This window comes from Sebastes umbrosus, chromosome 17, assembly GCF_015220745.1.
Source record: "Sebastes umbrosus isolate fSebUmb1 chromosome 17, fSebUmb1.pri, whole genome shotgun sequence".
NCBI lineage: Eukaryota > Metazoa > Chordata > Actinopteri > Perciformes > Sebastidae > Sebastes > Sebastes umbrosus.
The window spans coordinates 22,041,962-22,059,906 of NC_051285.1; the positions used below are offsets into that span (position 1 = coordinate 22,041,962).

General features: G+C 41.3%; 1 protein-coding gene across 1 annotated transcript in view; it reads left to right on the plus strand.

Moving 5' to 3' along the window:
• Positions 1–17,945, plus strand: part of nlgn2b (neuroligin 2b) — an 81,675-nt gene that overhangs the window by 26,691 nt on the left and 37,039 nt on the right. Inside the window, exon 2 of the mRNA XM_037748634.1 lies at positions 8,303–9,050. Coding sequence (XP_037604562.1) covers positions 8,534–9,050 — 517 coding nt within the window. The 5' untranslated portion in view covers positions 8,303–8,533. The remainder of the gene's footprint in view (positions 1–8,302; positions 9,051–17,945) is intronic.

A 17,945-nucleotide genomic window follows, 5' to 3' on the forward strand; every position in this document is an offset into this window, starting at 1 on the left:
GAATAGGCTGAAACGGACATATCAGTACAGAATTTTAAAATCATCTTATTTACCCAATGCTGTAAGACTGTTAAATCTTTCGCCTCCGCCCTGTTGCCTCAGCATCATCGGTGCATCATATAGTTGTTACAGATTACAAAAGAGAGTAACTGACTTTTCAAGTGGTGGTTTCAGAGTACCTACCAAATTCTGATATAATGCTGCACTTTACAGGAGTGGCAGCCATTTCTTCCCTCATCTCCTATTCCTGTATCACCCAGTTCAGCCTGGCAGTCTGTACATTGGGGTGGATTCAATGTCTGGTGTGAAAAGAGGATGAGGCCCGTTGGCTGAGCCTTCACATGCAGCCTGACAAGTCTAATCTTGGCTCCATTTCTTCTCACTTTATCAACAAGACAACTCTTTCATCCTGCCCAGTCCATTTAAAGATTTAAGGGAACATTAAGGCCTCTAAACATGTCTTTTTAGAGAAATCTATTTATATTATATAACTCTTTAACACATGAAATGCACATTTGCAATCCGTGCAGTTAAGTAATATCTTTGTACATGTCTACCTAATTCCCATACCCTATACCCTGTGTGAATTATGAGCGTGATATTTACCGTTTAGAGATGATCTCACTCTCAGCAAGAAATCAAATGAACGTATTTCCCAAAATGTCAAATTTGTACTTTATTATGGATAATGTGACCATACGTCTGCCTTCTACTGCTGAGGACTGAAAGTGCAACCTGAAGAAGTCGCCTTGGAGGGCAGTAATAAACTAAGTTAGCTTAGCGTAAGTTATGTAGTTATGGGGGACTTTGAAGCTCTGACTTGGCTTTATGTAGGGCTGGGCGATATGGCCACATTTTTTTATCACGATATAGCATGTTTTCTAGTAGTTCAAATAATAAATAGTCTATATGAAATGACCACATGGTAAAGCTTATTTTTGTATACTCCTGTGTGAATTACATACTTGACAAATGACTTGTGACTCATTATAGAGAAAAAAAATAAACAGATATTTCCAGCTATACACTGACTGTCTATACGCATGCACACAAACACAAAGCAATCAGATTAAGGCAATAGTTTGATTTAACAGAGTTTGATCAGATTTTCTGAAAGATTTGAGTTTAGTATGTGTTTCTTTATTCAATTTAGACAGCGTAATTGTGCATCACGATATCTCGATATTTGATTTCATCAAGATACAATTCCAATGAAAGACAATAAATTAATAATTCTGGGCCAGCTCTCGCTCTATGTCTGCTTTGAGATAGACAGGGTTCTGTTCCACCCCCTTTTTAAAGCAAGACTATATAATTTTTTTCTGAATAGCAGCCAACACAAGTAATAATGGTAAATGCTAAAATATAGAGTACCGGTGTGATGGGCTGTGTTCCCACATCAGTGATTTCCCCCAGAATCTCTAAGAAAAGGGAAGACCCCTGTAGCGTACTGCTAACTTTTGCAGATGTCGGTTCAGTGAGAGGAATAACCGGAAGTCTTGCCCATAATTTGTCACGTAACTTCCGTACATAAGTTACGCCACTTCCGGAGTTATTTTAAACCAAACCACGATCTTTTCCTAAACCTAACTAAGAACGTTTTGTCAAATAACTTCTTTACTTAAGTTTCGCCACTTACGGTGGTATTTTAACCCAAACCACAATAATTTCCAAAACCTAACTGAGTAGTTTTGTTGCCTAAACCTTACTAAGTTGTTTCCTGTGAAGACGGAAGTTTATTTTGAAAAGACTGGAGCGGAAATTGACCCGTGTGTCATGAATTGCTGGACTGTCGTAGGAAAATGCACAAAAAATTAGGGATCACTTTTGGTTAGATATCATACGAACCGTTGTACGAGGATACGTTGCATACAGCCATCAGACGAGGTTGTGTCTAGAAAGTAACCTGCAAATTGTGAAATCTGATTTGAGATTTGCAAAAACTCTCGCGAGACCTGCTGCCCATTGGCCTCTCCTAACCTTAACCATTCCAGGTCAATGCCTTACCTTAACTATTCGAGATCAATGCCTAACCTTAACCATCTCGCGAGAGTTTCCCCAATTTGCTGGTTCCTTTCTAGACACAACCATCAAAGGGCTCCCTGGTAGCTCACCGGGTATAGAGCGGGTGCCCCATGTTCCAAGGCTGAGTCCTTACCGCAGCATCCCGGGGTTGCAATCCAACCCGCAGCCCTTTGCTGCATGTCACCCCCTCTCTCTCTCCCTCTTTGCTGTCCATCACTCTGTCCTACCCAATAAAGGCAAAAAATATAATCTCTAAAAAAACAAAAACCTCAGCAGTGTTTCTGGCTTGCTAAGCTGCTTGTCGTCCACAGATGTTAACTAGCAGAGTAGAGCAGCTTGACAGCTGAAGTAATGCATGTAGTTTTAACACACAAAGTGGAAACAAAGCAATATAAAATCCCCAAGGCAAGCGTTTTCCCCAACAATGCCGTTCTGCGAAAGTTTTCACAAACCACTCTGACCATTCCATTTTAAACATGGACTATAAAAGTGTCCCAGTGGCAGAGACATTACCTTCTCAAACAGCTTCAGCTGACAGGACTACCTATTATATAACAACAGCTTAAAACAGCCTGGTGATTTGTGTGTCAATTTATCCCATTTTATGCGTGAAGATGCACGCTCAACGCCGTTTCAGCTCACGGATGGTTGACACGAACAGATGTTAGGGATGTTCGGGTACTACCATTTGCAAGTCACATGTGAGAGGTTGAGAACAGACCAGTTTGTGCTTACTGTGGAGGCTCTACTCACATGCAACATCTGATGCCTCATCGGATTTTACGCATGTGTGTGTACGTCATCGCTGGCGCATGCAGGGAGACGAGCATTACAGAGAACAATCTGACAGGCTACTTGACCCTCACCTATGCTATCTCAGTCAGTGAGGACATGTTACTGTGTGCATCCCTGGAACTGCATATTGGATATGCACTGACCTTGGGCTCATGCTATATGTTCAGTCCTATTTGCCGAGAGAATACAAGCACAGATGGCTGTTTTGAAATCAAAATGGGTATGCAGCTATAGCAAATGGGAGCAGTGAGCGATGACAGCAGCTCTGTGTAATTTAAGGCTATTTGAAACCACAGGCTTCATACAGTATTCTGTATATTGTATAGGTATTGATGTGTGTGTGTGTACTTACAGTACTTTAGTCTGCATTGTTTTCAGTATTCCTCTTGAACCAGCATCCAATACATTCCCCTTACTATTGTGTGATCTGGAAAATCAATACCACTCTCATTTCTGTCTGTTGAATATGAATTCACAGCTAGCATGGCTGTGTCTGAATGTAACAAACCCCGCTAACCAGCACCTCTAAAGTTCACTAATTAACACATTATATCTTGTAAATTTAATCTGAACAAAAACAGATGTGTAAAAACTACAATTTGTGGTTTAACGGGGGGTTATGGGTGGCCAAGAAAATAGTTCCACACATAACCCCCTGTAAAACAACCACAACTTATCTTTATAAAGCCTTTACACTTTTTTTCGTGCGATTAATTCGCAAGTGAATATATTTTTTCAAACTGTTGTTTTTTTTCATGAGTACTTTCACACAGGACGTGAAAATTGCCTGGCGAAAAAGCGGCGTCATTTTTTTTTCGGAACAAGGACGATTTTTCGGAGCTTTCAAATAAAGGCGTCAACCAATCACGTTGTGCAAAACAGACATATTCAATACGCACACTATCGTGTACGACAACACAGAAACTCTGTAGTCCGAACCAAGACGCAAACTTAATTACTCTTTTCAACCTTGACAAAGGTAGCGCAGACCAGATCCACTCCTTCCATTCTTACCTTTCACAATAAAAGCCCTAGACATATACACTGCTTAACTATTTACCAGAGGCAAATTCACTCAAAGCATTTTGCTAAAAGGAAATTAAAGTAGCTTACAGTAGTTTTAGGTTATACAACAATTTACCTCAGACAGACTAACTGACGGTTTTGTCCTCTGCCTGCGTGAATCTATTCAAACCGCAAATTCGCATCGCTGTCGTTATGAATAGTTTTGATGCGAAATATTGGCAGGGATGTATTTCGCATTTTCATGTTGTTTATTCGTCACGCCCCCGGTGTGTAAAGGCCTTTAAAGGTCCTGTAGGTGAACTTTGTCACCTTCGAACAGAGCCAGGCAAGCTGTTTCCCCATTTCCACTTTTTTTTTGCTGAGCTAAGCTAACCGTCTCCTGAATGTAGCTTCCTATTTAACAGACAGACATGAGATTGGTATCGATCTCCATCATCCAACGCTCAGCATAGCTGGGTAAATAAGACAAAAATTAACACATTTCCCTAATTTTTTGCCTCCTATACCAAATAATTTTAGTTGCTTCTCTAAACCATGCAATCTTACCCCCTCACAATGAGTCTTTTACTAAAACGTGTCATGTCCTGTGTATAATTCACATTAATGTTTTTCTAAGTTGGATTTTCAGCTCGACTATGTATGCACACTAACGTTCTTGATGAAAATCCAGGGTGTCCTTACACATCTTACCTCCTCCTCAGAATATACTGCAGAGTTGTCATAAGATGGAGTCACTCAGAGGGTTTTAATGAAGTGAATATTTTTTTTCCAGACAACTTGTTCCCGTTTTGTCCTTATGAAGCAGAGTACCACTCACATCACTAACTTTGAACATCCTGTAATGTTGCACGCCATCTTTCAGCTGTCATCCCCTGTGTCTGCTGGCTGGCAGCGGCGGAGAAGTGTGGATACTGCAGAGTTGAGGGTGGAGGGACGAGGTGGCATTCAACCCACAGTTAGCGCCACATAAAGCCTTTATCACACCTAAACGGCTCCGTCTCCCAAAGCCAGAGTGAGATAAGCACTGCCCATTCGTCTGTAATGATGTGGAAGCAACTGAACTGAGTTGAGAGGGAAAGGCTAACTCTGACACAGCGGGGATGGCTGAAAGGGCTGCAGGGCCAATGGGGTTTGCCTTGTTCACTCCTCAAAATGATGTGTTCATTTATTTCGTGTTCTCTGTGGATTCAAGTTGATTACAAGATGAGTGTTGTTTTACACTTCAAAGTACTGTAATTATCTGCAAGCTGGAATGTGAAGCACGGGCCACATTAGACCGTGGTCATTGAAAAACTTTTCCCTTTGGACTACAAATTACATTTTTGCAACCAGACCAAATATTATTATACACTTAATGTCCCATTGAAACGGAAGTTAGAGCGTCTTTAGCTGCTGTACTGTGACGTCTTTCCCAGTGAAACGGAATATTTCAGCCGTGAACAGTTACAAGAGGGAATAAAATCTAATCCTTCACCTTTGATTGGACCGCTAGAAATTGGTTGAGTTTAGAGTTTAGCGCGATACAGAGCTACAGAACATAGGCGCCGATTTTTTTTTTTTGCCCGTGGGTGCCCAAATACTTGTGAATCTCACCAAATTCTGTTCATTATAAAGTAAAATGCATCAATCTGGTGCACTTTGAGGCAGAATTATGAGACTAGAGCTATGAAGAACTTGACGGGTCAGGTGGGTTTGCCGACAGGTGCACTACGGAGCCGCGACCCACCTTTACACTCGCGCCTTTCCAAGCTGAATTTAAAAAAAAGCAAAGTTTTTGCCCACTAATTGCCAAAATACACATAACTATGACCCCACAAATGGTGAAGTATGGTTTTATATGACCGGTGTGGCTAGCTAGTCTAATTTTACAGAAGAGAAAAGACAGGGAATTTGATATAAAAAAGAATCTGATACTGATTTTTGTTGAGATATATTGGGCATATAACAAGAGATAAATGAACAGTTAACACAGGGACAAAGGATTAAAATTTGGAAAATGTATAGTTCATTTCACTGGGTCTTTATGATAAAGCTGGGGTAAGCAGGTTGGAGCAAATATGAATTAAAAAAAGTTAAAAACGGTCACTATATCCAGACAGTAGTGCATGAGACTTGTAATCTGAAAAAAGTCATACACCCGGTTGCCATGTTGAGATCAGTTGAGGAAATACCAAGCACCGCCTACCAGCCGGAGCAAACTTTCTCAGTTTACAGCTAAATAGTACACTACAAGATGTTTCTGAAAACATTTTACGTGAGAAATAGGCATTACAGTAACAGAATATTGATTCATATTTGATCAGCGCTACCTAGTTTGACCGTTTCATCAGATTTCGTGAGTGATTGACAGCTGCCTCCGTTGCATGAACAGCCAATAGGAACTCTGTCTCTCTGAAATGACCTGTGATTGGTCAAAGTCTCCCGTCACGGGATAGATTTTTTAAAGCCTGAAAACAGAGCTATGAGGAGGTGCAGAAGTCTAGTTTTCTCTCAGAACACTTGAATTGCAATATGTTGAAAGGTTATTATGGATTTTTCTGCCCAAAAATATTCTGCCTACTGCCGCTTTAAGGCAGATTAAAATGTAACCAATGTATTATTTATAACTTGTTGAATTTCCAAACCTACCATACTACCTTTGGCTCTTTCCACAGTTCTCACCCCAGTGTGCCTGAGGTGATGTTTACAACTCTAAATGCAGCTGTGTGTTAGCACCCAAAATGCATTAGGGAGGCATCACACAAGCCGCTTTTGTAGATGTGATGCACGTGGTTATTTTCATGTTTGGCAAGGGCGTGAAGTTTGACTAAAGTTGAATTTGAGACACATGCCAGTTGTGAAATGCACTCTAGGCACAATCTGGATACAAGACACTGATCCTAGACGAGGCCTTTAGGAAATCAGGAGTCTAGCCCGACTGGCCAACAGCAAGCTACTTATCAGGAAAAGTGATGATAAAATGCAGCCTATACAAATGTCACTGATACTGTGTGTAAAGATGGATAATGCAGTCAGGTGGAATTACTGTGGCAGAAAAGAAAGTATATGTAAATGGAAAAAACTACATGCACATGACTCTCTGTGGTAGTTGTTGGTTAAGAAGCATTGAGCTAGCTGGCTAACAGGACAGTTGAAAAACAGCTAAATTAGCACAGTGGCAACAAATGAGTGGAAAGACACCAATGGATACAATACATGTCGTTGTGGTGAACACTGGTGCGGACTCAACAAACAACAAACGCAAACAAATCGCAGCAAAAGTGCTCTCTTGGATGCCCCTAGGGTAGATAAAACATGATAAAGCACCCTCTAGGGTGACCTTCCAGTGGGGAAAGTGTGATGAAGTGCACTCTAGGGTGCCCTTCCAGTAGAGAAAACGTGAAGAAGTGCCCTCTAGGGTGCCCTTCCAGTAGAGAAAACGTGAAGAAGTGCCCTCTAGGGTGCCCTTCCAGTAGAGAAAACGTGATGAAGTGCTCTCTAGGATGCCCTTCCAGTGGGGAAAGTGTGATGAAGTGCCCTCTAGGGTGCCCTTCCAGTAGAGAAAACACAAAGAAGTGCCCTCTAGGGTGCCCTTCCAGTGGAGAAAACGTGAAGAAGTGCCCTCTAGGGTGCCCTTCCAGTGGAGAAAACGTGAAGAAGTGCCCTCTAGGGTGACCTTCCATTGGGGAAAGTGTAATTAAGCACCCTCTAGGTTGCCCTTCCAGTAGAGAAAACATGATGAAGTGCCCTCTAGGATGGCCATACAATTGAGAAAACATGATGCAGTGCCGCCTAGGCTGCCCTACATGCTAGAAAACTTTCTGTGCGCTGGTGCCCCACTGCGTGAATCTGGTGCCCTTTTTATTTTTTCCAGCCCTGTCCCTCAGACAGCCTGAGTCCACCACTGGTGGTGAATACAGAAGAATGCAATATAGTGGCATATTTTCTTGTGGTTTCATATTTAATGAGGAGATTTTAGACATATTGTCCGCTGCACTGCTTCTATCAGCAGCAGTGATTGTTACTCATTGTTTGCTTCATTTCAATTATTTGTTGTGCTCATGAAGTCTGCATAGTCGGCTTCTTTGTAGATCATGCGTCACCGAGTTAGGGTAATTCCAACATGCTGTGTCACGACGGAATTACATCTTAGTCAAACAACTTTACCGTAAGTGCTTAAATTCTCACTGACATCAATATTTTCTGGTCAATTCAATTATCTTTAAGACCATTAAATCACGTGACATAACAGAAATAAGCCTCGGTTGTGGTAGACGAGCCTCTGGGTAATATAAATGTCTGCAGTCAAGCGTCATTATTCCTTCTTTTTTGAGCTAACAGACACTTCATCTTGAGTAAAATCAGCTTACCCTTATTGCCCTCTTGTGCCTTTTAAAACACACTGACGGAGCTTAAAGAGCGCACCTCTTCACACACACACACTGACTCAAACCTGCAACCTGTCTGTGTCTTCCAGGTGTAATTGGCTTCCTGACTGCAGCTCTGGACCCATCAGGAGTTCCAAAGAGGAAGACGGATGAGACCACAGAGTCTACCTGAGAATGCTACCTGTCCCTCCGCCTCGCCATGTCACCCTAGGAAAACTGCTAACCCGTCCCCTTCCACAAATCCTCTTTTTGCCTTTGTTATTTTCCATATCCCACTGAGTTTGTGATCCCTCTCTACACCCAGCTGAAGTCCTAGTGATATGACTAAAAGAGCCTTTATTTTGGACATGTTGTTTTTTCCTCTCAATGCTGCCAGCCACCAAGGCTATGGTGGGAAGCGTCATTATACTTCTCAGCAGGTTGCTAATCACTGTCTGCTGTGGCTCTTGGGACTAGTGCTACACCTCACCCTTTCCTCGTGTCAACGGGTTGACCTGAAACACCCCATAGTGTCCACTGGCTATGGAAAGATACGTGGCATCAGGAAGGAGCTCAACAATGAGATCTTGGGCCCCGTGGAACAGTACCTAGGTGTGCCGTATGCCACCGCGCCTATCGGCGAGCGCCGCTTCCAGCCTCCCGAAGCGCCGGGCTCCTGGCAAGAGATCCGCAACGCCACCAATTTTGCGCCAGTGTGTCCCCAGAATGTGCACGGGGTTTTACCTGAGATCATGCTACCGGTGTGGTTCACGGACAACCTGGATGCCGCAGCGATCTATGTTCAGAACCAGAGCGAGGACTGCCTTTACCTCAACATCTACGTACCAACTGAAGACGGTGAGTGAGACAAAAACTCTCATACTAGATATTAGTAGGTAGTTAGTCTTGGCCTGTTAGACTGTGAATTTAGAGCGGGTCAGAAAAAGGTGAGAGTAAGAGTTGAAATCCCAGGTCTGCCTGAAAAGATTAGTTTGTGTCACAACTGTTTCGGAGTGAAAGAACAGCTTGTACTTTTCTAATCATTTTCATATTTCACATTTGTGTCAGTGCTACAGGACTCCCTGGAATAGTGTCATTCTGATCAGTTAGCCAGGATTAAATTCAGTGGAAGAAGAGCTCTTAACGTGAGCCAAAAGACACCCAAGAGATTACCGAATATATTCTCTGATAATCTCCTGTTTTTTTTTTTTCCTTTTCTCAATTAATATTGGTTTCTCAGTTGCTATTGGTCTAATCGTTTTCTAGATGTACATACTGCAGAAAACTCATAAATGCAATCTTTCATGCGCTAATACTCTGTCAAGCAATTAGATACACTTTTATTTCTCATATTTAATTAATTTTTTATCAAATATTCAAAATGTATACGGAACACGCTCTACTAACTAGCTGCTTTTTGTACAAATTAGCCACATAGTGGCATGCTATGTTTCAGCTTGACTAACACTAATTTGCTTAAACCATGCATGAATATTATACCTTCATAATATTAAGTGTGTTAACTCGCTAGCATTAACCTTTTGCATGAGCAATGCAGAGTAAGGCGCATGTGTTTTTAAGTGACTGAACAAAGTGAACCACTGATGTAGTAAATCACACAGTGATTCATTGACACTGTTAACATGTTGTTACCTCAACCAGTAGAAGAGGCAAATCTCTCCCAACAAGTTATTCACAGACACACAAGTCCCTAAGAACGTTTTCAGAAAATTGGGACAGCACTGTGTTCTTTTATTCTGTTGTCTCTGATATTCTATTAATTTCTTGTGTTCCATCACATTAAGACATTGCCAATAACAACCTTGTTTATTATACTATGTTAATTTCTCCCTTACAGTAGCCCCTACAGTAACTGGCTAGAATTACCAACGGTAACATTACTGTAACAGAGTTGATCGTTTAATGGTCCATGAATTCACTGGCTGATTTGGTCAATGAGTAAGCAGAAGAAAGCAAAATCTTTTTCTCAACTTTGTTTCATCTGTTTTGGTACTTTTCAGTAGCCTTGCTACTGCTGGCTTGTTTATTTCGACTGTAGGAAGGTTAAAACACAGAAGACTTGCATAACATAACTGTCCTTGGAAAATGTGTTTCTATAGCAAAGAAAAAAAACATGGTAAATATTCTTTATCAATCTGACACATTTCTTCCTTCTTTCACCTGTATTTAGTTTAGAAGGAAACTGAAAAAATACTCTTATGGTAACACAACCACCCTCCATTACGACAATTTTTATATACAGTATTACAGTTCTATTATGTCCAGAGAAAGAGACCCTCACCTTGCCAGTTGTAGGGATCCATTTGAGAATATAAAAGGCATGTTTACTTTCTCTTTTCAGTTAGCTGAAGGACTAACATTCACATTGACATACATTGCAATATTGTTAAATACTAGACCATTTTGTCTGTATGCGCATGCCAGTTTCATAGTTTGACTGGAATGAGGCTTTCATATTTACTCTTCAGGTTTGTATTGCATGAATGCTGCACTGTGGATACTGTGGTTGGGCTTGGAATGCTGTTGTAGCAGCTAGGTCAGGAGAAATTATAACAAATACAATACATTGCCAAAGGCGGCCTTGTTTAAGCTTCCTGGGGTAAAATTAGTCAAAAACTGAAGATCACTATAAGGCAAAACCTCCACCTCTTCATGGGCTACCTGGGTCTACTTCTTGTGTTAATGATCCAGTGGAGAGCGTTTGAGAAAGCAGATGGGCAGGTAAAAGAACACAGGATCAAAGTGTTAGTTTGGAGGCAACGCATATGCTACTGATGATAGTAAGCAAGGCTAATGATAAAATGTTAAAAAGTCTGTGATTAATGGGCTCACCTGAGAGTTGTGTGAGAGTATGCAAGAAAACATGTTTATTTATTGCTGCTCTTACACTGTATGAAGACTAACTCTAGGATTAGTCTAGTGTGTCTAGTGAGTGGTGCACAGCATTGTTGTAGTTTGACACTAAAGCCGAAACCATAACCTATAGGGTTGGGACGATACACCTATCTCCCGATTCGATGTTATCACGATACTTGGGTGCCGATTCAATATGTATTGCGATTTTAAGTATTGCGATTCTACAAGTATTGCGATTTATTGCGATTTTCGTTAACTTTTTTAACACTAAACCATGGGAAAAAGTTAAATCATACACTTCTAGGGACTTTTACTTTGATTTGCAGCATGTATGTAGTCAGAGATGTCCTGAAGTCAAATATATCAGTCATTGTCAGGCAGTATTTATTAAATCTTTCCAGCAACACAAAAATCATAATAATTTATTCAAGGGACGTATAATGTTTTATACTTCTGGTGAATATAATCTAATCAATCTTATTTCCGTGTATTTTGTATATACAGTTCCCTTTGTTAGCACCTTATTTTGAAAAAACAGACGTAGTCACACGTGTATACTTCCGCTAACTTCGTCAAGTCCGTCAGCTTCGTTCTCTTTATACATTCATGGTTAGCTCAATCAGGGCTGTTTGAATGTATTTAACATAAATGTCAGTATATGGGTGCCCTACAGTTGTAGCGTTGGAGATGCGAGTGATGGCTGGCTTGACCGCACGTTACCGCAATACGATAACATTACCTGTCCATGACAGAGTTAGCATGCAGCTTTAGACATCATGTCTAGCTTTGCTTGTCCTGGTAATGTGTGAAAACCAAAGTGTTTCCATCCTTTACTGTATGTGTAGTGTTTACCGCGTTGGATTTAAAATGTGAGGGTGCAGGTCGCATCCCTGCGGACCCTCCGCCGTTGTCTTTTTTATACGGAACGGATATGACGTCACGTTACTCAGACTACAACAATAAAAGCGGTAACTTCCTTCTACCTCCGCATAGACTCAAATTAAGCAGATATATCAATTATGGCATTAAAAAATCTATTTCAAACTTGTAAAAAAAAAAACGTGATACATATGTGAATCCGTTTTTTCCCACCCCTAATAACCTTAGCTATATTGTGTCAGTGTTGCATATTATTAATTTGTTGATGAATGCTCTATGGCCCAACAAAAAGATGGAAACGGATTCATTTCTAGTGGAAAATATCAAGTATTACTGCAGTATAAAGTGAGACCAGAGCACCAGAGATGCTGTGAAAAAGAAATTAGAAACAAGGATTGGGGGAAAAATGGATTGTCAAGTCATTTGAACTCCTCTTAACAAAGGAAAGTGTACGCACATGGGTAGAAAGAGAGCTCTGCGTGTACACCACATGTCACATACTCACCGAGAGGCTGATGTAGAGTTTCCTGTGTTATTCCCAGGGGACAAGGTGTGCAAATGAGTGAGACTGATTTAACATGTAGCCCTGTCTGCTTGTCAGAATCTGTCACTTATTGTCAGGGGTCACTGCTTACACAAGGCTGATGCTGTCCCCAAGGATATGTTTTGCCCTGTGTGTGAGAGAGAAATAGACACTGAAGGAGACTAAAGTGCCCCTGAAATCAAACACACCACATTTTTACATGTAACCGCATGCTGTCACAAGCTCGCAAATAGTTTACATGGTGTTGGACTTGTGATGTCAGAAGGACCAGCTTTAAAAGGAAAGAAATCCATAGTCATTCTTTTATTAAAGGGGTAAATTTGCCACCCATAATTTGGATGTCTAATCAGTGCTGATGGTAAATGTAGTCCACTGAAGAAATAAATTCCCCAGTGCGTGCTATATTGATGAGAAAACTGATATTTCCTGCTGCGGAGCCATGCCGCGGCTGTTCCTAAATGTACCATGATGCATTGCACGCGAGCGGCAACTTCATTATGTCTGATAAAAAAACAAAATAAACTCACAAAATGTCACTAAAGGAGATATTCTTACACCTAAACAGAAAAATACAACCGTACACCTTCTGAATTTAAGTTTCTCTTTTACACGGAACTAAGACGGGCTTAATTGCCTGGTTAACTCATCGTAACCTCACTTCATTCAAACTGGACAGAAACAAAATAAAACTCACCAAAACCATTAGTCCGTTAGTCTTCATCAGCAACTCTGGTTTGGTTGAAATAAATCCTTAATTTACAGAGTAAGATGTGAAAATGTACCGGCTCTACAGCTTGTTGGCGGCTTTCGCTCCGTCTTCGGAGGCAGACTGTTAAATTAGCAAAAATACAATGACAAATTTGCCCCAAAATTGCCCTGCTGGTCTTGGTTGTCTTTTCCAGTTTATCTTCGGGATCCTGAAGAAGGTCTCATGCACATGGCTCCGTCTCTCTGAGTTGTCATCGGCGACAGCATCCAACAAAAACTGCCCACGCTGGCATTCATTACGGCAGAATGATCCTGATGGCATCAGAGGGCAGTTTGAGCAAAGGCTCCACCAGTCGGTGTTAGCTCTCGGCAGCTCAGTTTCTGGAGGGTCCCCGCCGGCCATATTCTCCCCGCTGCTGCAGCAGCCTCTGGCGGCCTCTCTCTGGCTGAATACAACTGAATATCCAAATCTGGTCTCTGACTTTTAATTTAACACCGTCAAAATTTTGAATTGTCTCACACTCTGATGTTATCAAAATTAAATTTGCTCATGTATAACTAAAATCATGATAGAACACTAACTAGATAATTTATATGTGTATAGGTTGGTATATACAACTATTTAAAAATATACACTTTTTTGCTACTAACATAGTAGCAAAATCTAACAATATATTCTGCTTCAATCCATATTTGTTGGCATTTAGCCTTTCAAAACCAACGTTTTCACTGCTGTCAGAAACTCTTTGCTCTCCTGCTTGACACACACAAAGGCAGGCCCGCACCTGTATTAATGGAGCGATCTAGCAGCAATCAAAGAAGACCATAATTTACATTTATTTTACAACAATAACAACAAATCTATTTTGGTTCTAATTTTATTATAGCAAATTAAAGTCATTACAAAAAAAAGATCATACTATGTACCTGCACTCGCTTGACGAATCCGTCAAGACGTCATCATTTTATTTGCGTTGACAAAACTGAGGACTCATTAGTTAACTCATTTAATACACTGAATCACTTTATTCAAATTGAGGACTTTGTTTGAAGATTTGTAAGATTCGGGTGGCTTCAAGGAAAATAGGTTGGGAACCACTGAGTTGCGTTGCCACTCATGGCGAATGTAGGTAGGTGGGTCAAAATGAATTGGCAGCACAAAATCATTCTGCCTGGATCAAAATGTTTTGGTGCCAAATCTGGCCTGCGCAACTTGATTTTGACACATTTAATCTCACAACATTATGTATTATCTTCCCATTCTACCTTAAGCCATGCCCCCTGTATCTGTTTCAGACTCTCCCTGAACATGTTCTCTGAGTTATTCTTTGGACAAAAGAAAATTCACAGCTCTCTTTTCTTTCTGCATCTGTTCACCCCTCCTGCTCTCTGCTCCCTGAAATCATTCCTGCCTCTTTTCCTCTCTCCTCTCCCCTCTCCTCCATCTTTATGCAGATGGCGGTAGAAGGGGTCACTGTTCTGAATGCAAATAAGCTTCGTGCCCTTCCCCACCAGGCCACTATGTAGCCTGCTACTTCTTCAACTCAAATTAAATCCAAATAACTCCTTCGAATAATGTAAATAACACAAATGTTCTTGCGGATTGAACAGTGAGTTTTACTCTCTCCCTTTATCTCTCTCTCTCTTGCTCCCTACCGCCTTTTACAGTGTTCTAGCCTAACTCTCCTGTGTGGCCAGGCTGCTAGGCAAGAGCACTGTCTCACTGCATTCCTGTTTCCTCAAGACACTCTTCAGCCATGGGCCCCAAGATCCTTCATTTTTACTGCCGCTAGAGCAGCCATTTACCGTGCTCTTTATTAAAAACCATATTTCAGGAGGTAGGACAGTGGAGGCAAGGATGGAGCCGGATGCTGGGGGCACAGTAGAGGAGATGGAGAGCAGAAGGACGGGACTGCATGTGCTGGAAGCTGCCGCCTGGATGCAGGGGGGTTGAACCGAAGCCGTGTCTGACACCTTGTCAAGCAGACAGGCCACCATAGACATGACATACTGCAGCTTCATCCCGTTTACCGCACTGAGGAAATGGAGAGGGACGGGAGACAGCTTGCGCTCTGGCCACTAGCTCACTGAACCGAACAGAAATGCTGTTGACTGAGAGATGGAGCTGCATTAGGTCAAACAGTACTGGGACAGCCCAAGCCAAATGCTCCAGCGTAGGCCAATGCATTTCTGTGACCAGTGGCCCATTACATCATGTGACAGTCACCCTACCGGCAGGCTTCTCTACTGAGGCAGAAGGGAAAGATGTTTTTAAAAAAGTGTGTGTGTTTCCCTTTGGCTACATCCTACTCTTTGTCTTGTCTAATCCATCCTGGGATTTCTTCAAAATCCAGAAGTTTGTTGTCAGAAGTTAAGACCTTGAAGCTGCCACAAGCATTTCTTTCAAAGTAAATCACCCAAATAAAAACATATGATCTTGGCCAAATAGCAATGCTATCGATTGCTGTAGAGGAAAGCAAGCAGTAAGATGGCCACAATATACTGACAACCAGTACTGAAATGATTAATACATTAGTCAGTAAATTGAAATATAGCTGTAAAAAATATATGATAATTGCTGAATTGTTTAAGTCATTCAAGCTCAAATCTTAGATGTGAATCTTTGCCGCTTTTCCAGTTCCATGTCATTATAAATTCAATACCTATGTTTTTTTTAAGCCATGCTAACCATGGCTCTTGGGATGGCAATGTCGGTCTGATGGTCCACCACTTTGGTCCAGATGGAAATTTCTCAACAGCTATTGGACTGATTGCCATAACATTTGGTACACACATTCATGTTCCCCTCAGAATGAATTGTGTGTAATATAACATAACTTTGATGATGTCCTGACTTTTCATCTAGAGACATCATCTGGTCCAAATTTGTATTTGTCCAATGCTTTGGTTTCAGGCTGGTTTCATACACCGTTCATAGCTATACCTATGAAAAGTGATGGAGCAGGAGACCAGTGTCCGCGTCTCGTATGAAACAAGAAGTCAACGTTGATTTATTTGTCACATAAGTTACGTACTTAAGTAACACCACTTCCGGAGTTAATTTAAGCCAAACAACAATGTTTTCCTAAGCCTAACTATGTAGTTTTGTTGCCTAATCCTAACCAAGTCGATCTTTTCCTAAACCTAACTAAGTAGTTTTGTTGCTTAATCCTAACCAAGTCAATCTTTTCCTAAACTTAACTAAGTAGTTTTGTTTTCTAATCTTAACCAGGTCGATATTTTCCTAAACCTAACTAAGTAGTTTTGTTGACTAAACCTAAGGAAGTTGTTTCCTGTGAAGACGCAGGTTCATTTTGAAAAAACTGTATGCATGTAATGGGCAGAAATTGACACGTGTTGCTGGACATTAGTATGAAAACTAATGAAAAAGGAGGAGTGATTTATTCATAAGATATCATACGAAACATTGTGTGAGAATACGTAATTGGTTTATAAGCATACTTATAAAACTAATGACATTCCCATGAACCTCAGCTGTACTTTGTGTTTGTGCTAATTAGCATTGTCAGCATGTTAACACGCGAAACTAAGATGATGAACGTGGCAAACATTACTGTCTACCTGCTAAACATTCGTACTCTTGCATTGTCATTGTTAGCATGTTAGCATGCTGATGTTAGCATTTAGCTCCAAGCACTGCTGTGTCTAAGTACACCTTCACAGAGCCACTAGCATGGCTGTCGACTCTTAGTTTTGTTGGTCTGTTGATCTGACAAAAATAAGACTTCACTTTGGGTTCTGGAAAACTGTGATCTGGCATCTCCATTATTTTATAGACTAAACAATCCAAAAAAATGAAATCAACAGATTATTTGATATAAAAAAATAGTTTATACTTTTTTGTCATTTTCTCCGTTTTTTTAGTTTTAAACTTCGGTTTAGTTGAGGCGCCCTCGGGAAGTCTTAAGATGAACTCTGATGGTCCGTTACATAGTGCGACTGTGTGTTTGAGCGGAGCTTATCCTCGCGTATAGGTTAACTCTTTATTAGGCATTAGAGAACGAATGAAATCAGAGTAGTCTCCATTAAGCGGCGAGGTGTGGTTTTAGAGTGGTGCTAAGTAGTGCGGGAGTGCTGACAAGACGGAGGACTTATGTGCCTTTTTATCCATTACCGGTCTGTGTACCTGTCTGCTCTGTAGCCCAGGACCAACTATACTGTACCATCTCCATCCATGACAGGAAGTGCTCTCCGGATCAGGCGCCTGTATGGTGGTGCTCGCAGGATGCAGCAAATCCATTCAGCATTGATCCTTTTTCCATTTAGGCGGAAGATAAACATTTTATATCAGGAAACCATATTCACATAGAGGGATGGGGGAAAATGCAGCATTACAACGGTGGAGTGCAGTGATGCTCTGTGTCTCCTTTTGTCAATAGCGCTGTGAAAAGGGTATATGGCGTCACTTCGCTGCGAGGTTTCCAGCGGAATGGCTGAGTGATAAACCCCTTAGCAACCCAATGTATTCCATAAAATGAGGGGCTGCAACGCCTCCCCGCCGGGTGGGTTCGAGGAGGACGGCAACAGATGATAAGGACACTTTTAACATGTGTAGCGCATGGACATTCAATGTGTGTGTGTGTGTGTGTGAACGTGAGCGTGTTTTAATGGCTTTCTCTGAGACGTGCGTATGTAGACAGTGACTGAGAACGACACAAAACGCAGCGGTAATTGCGGGCTGATGGAAGGCTCCGCTGACAGAAACCGAGAAAAAAAAACTAACT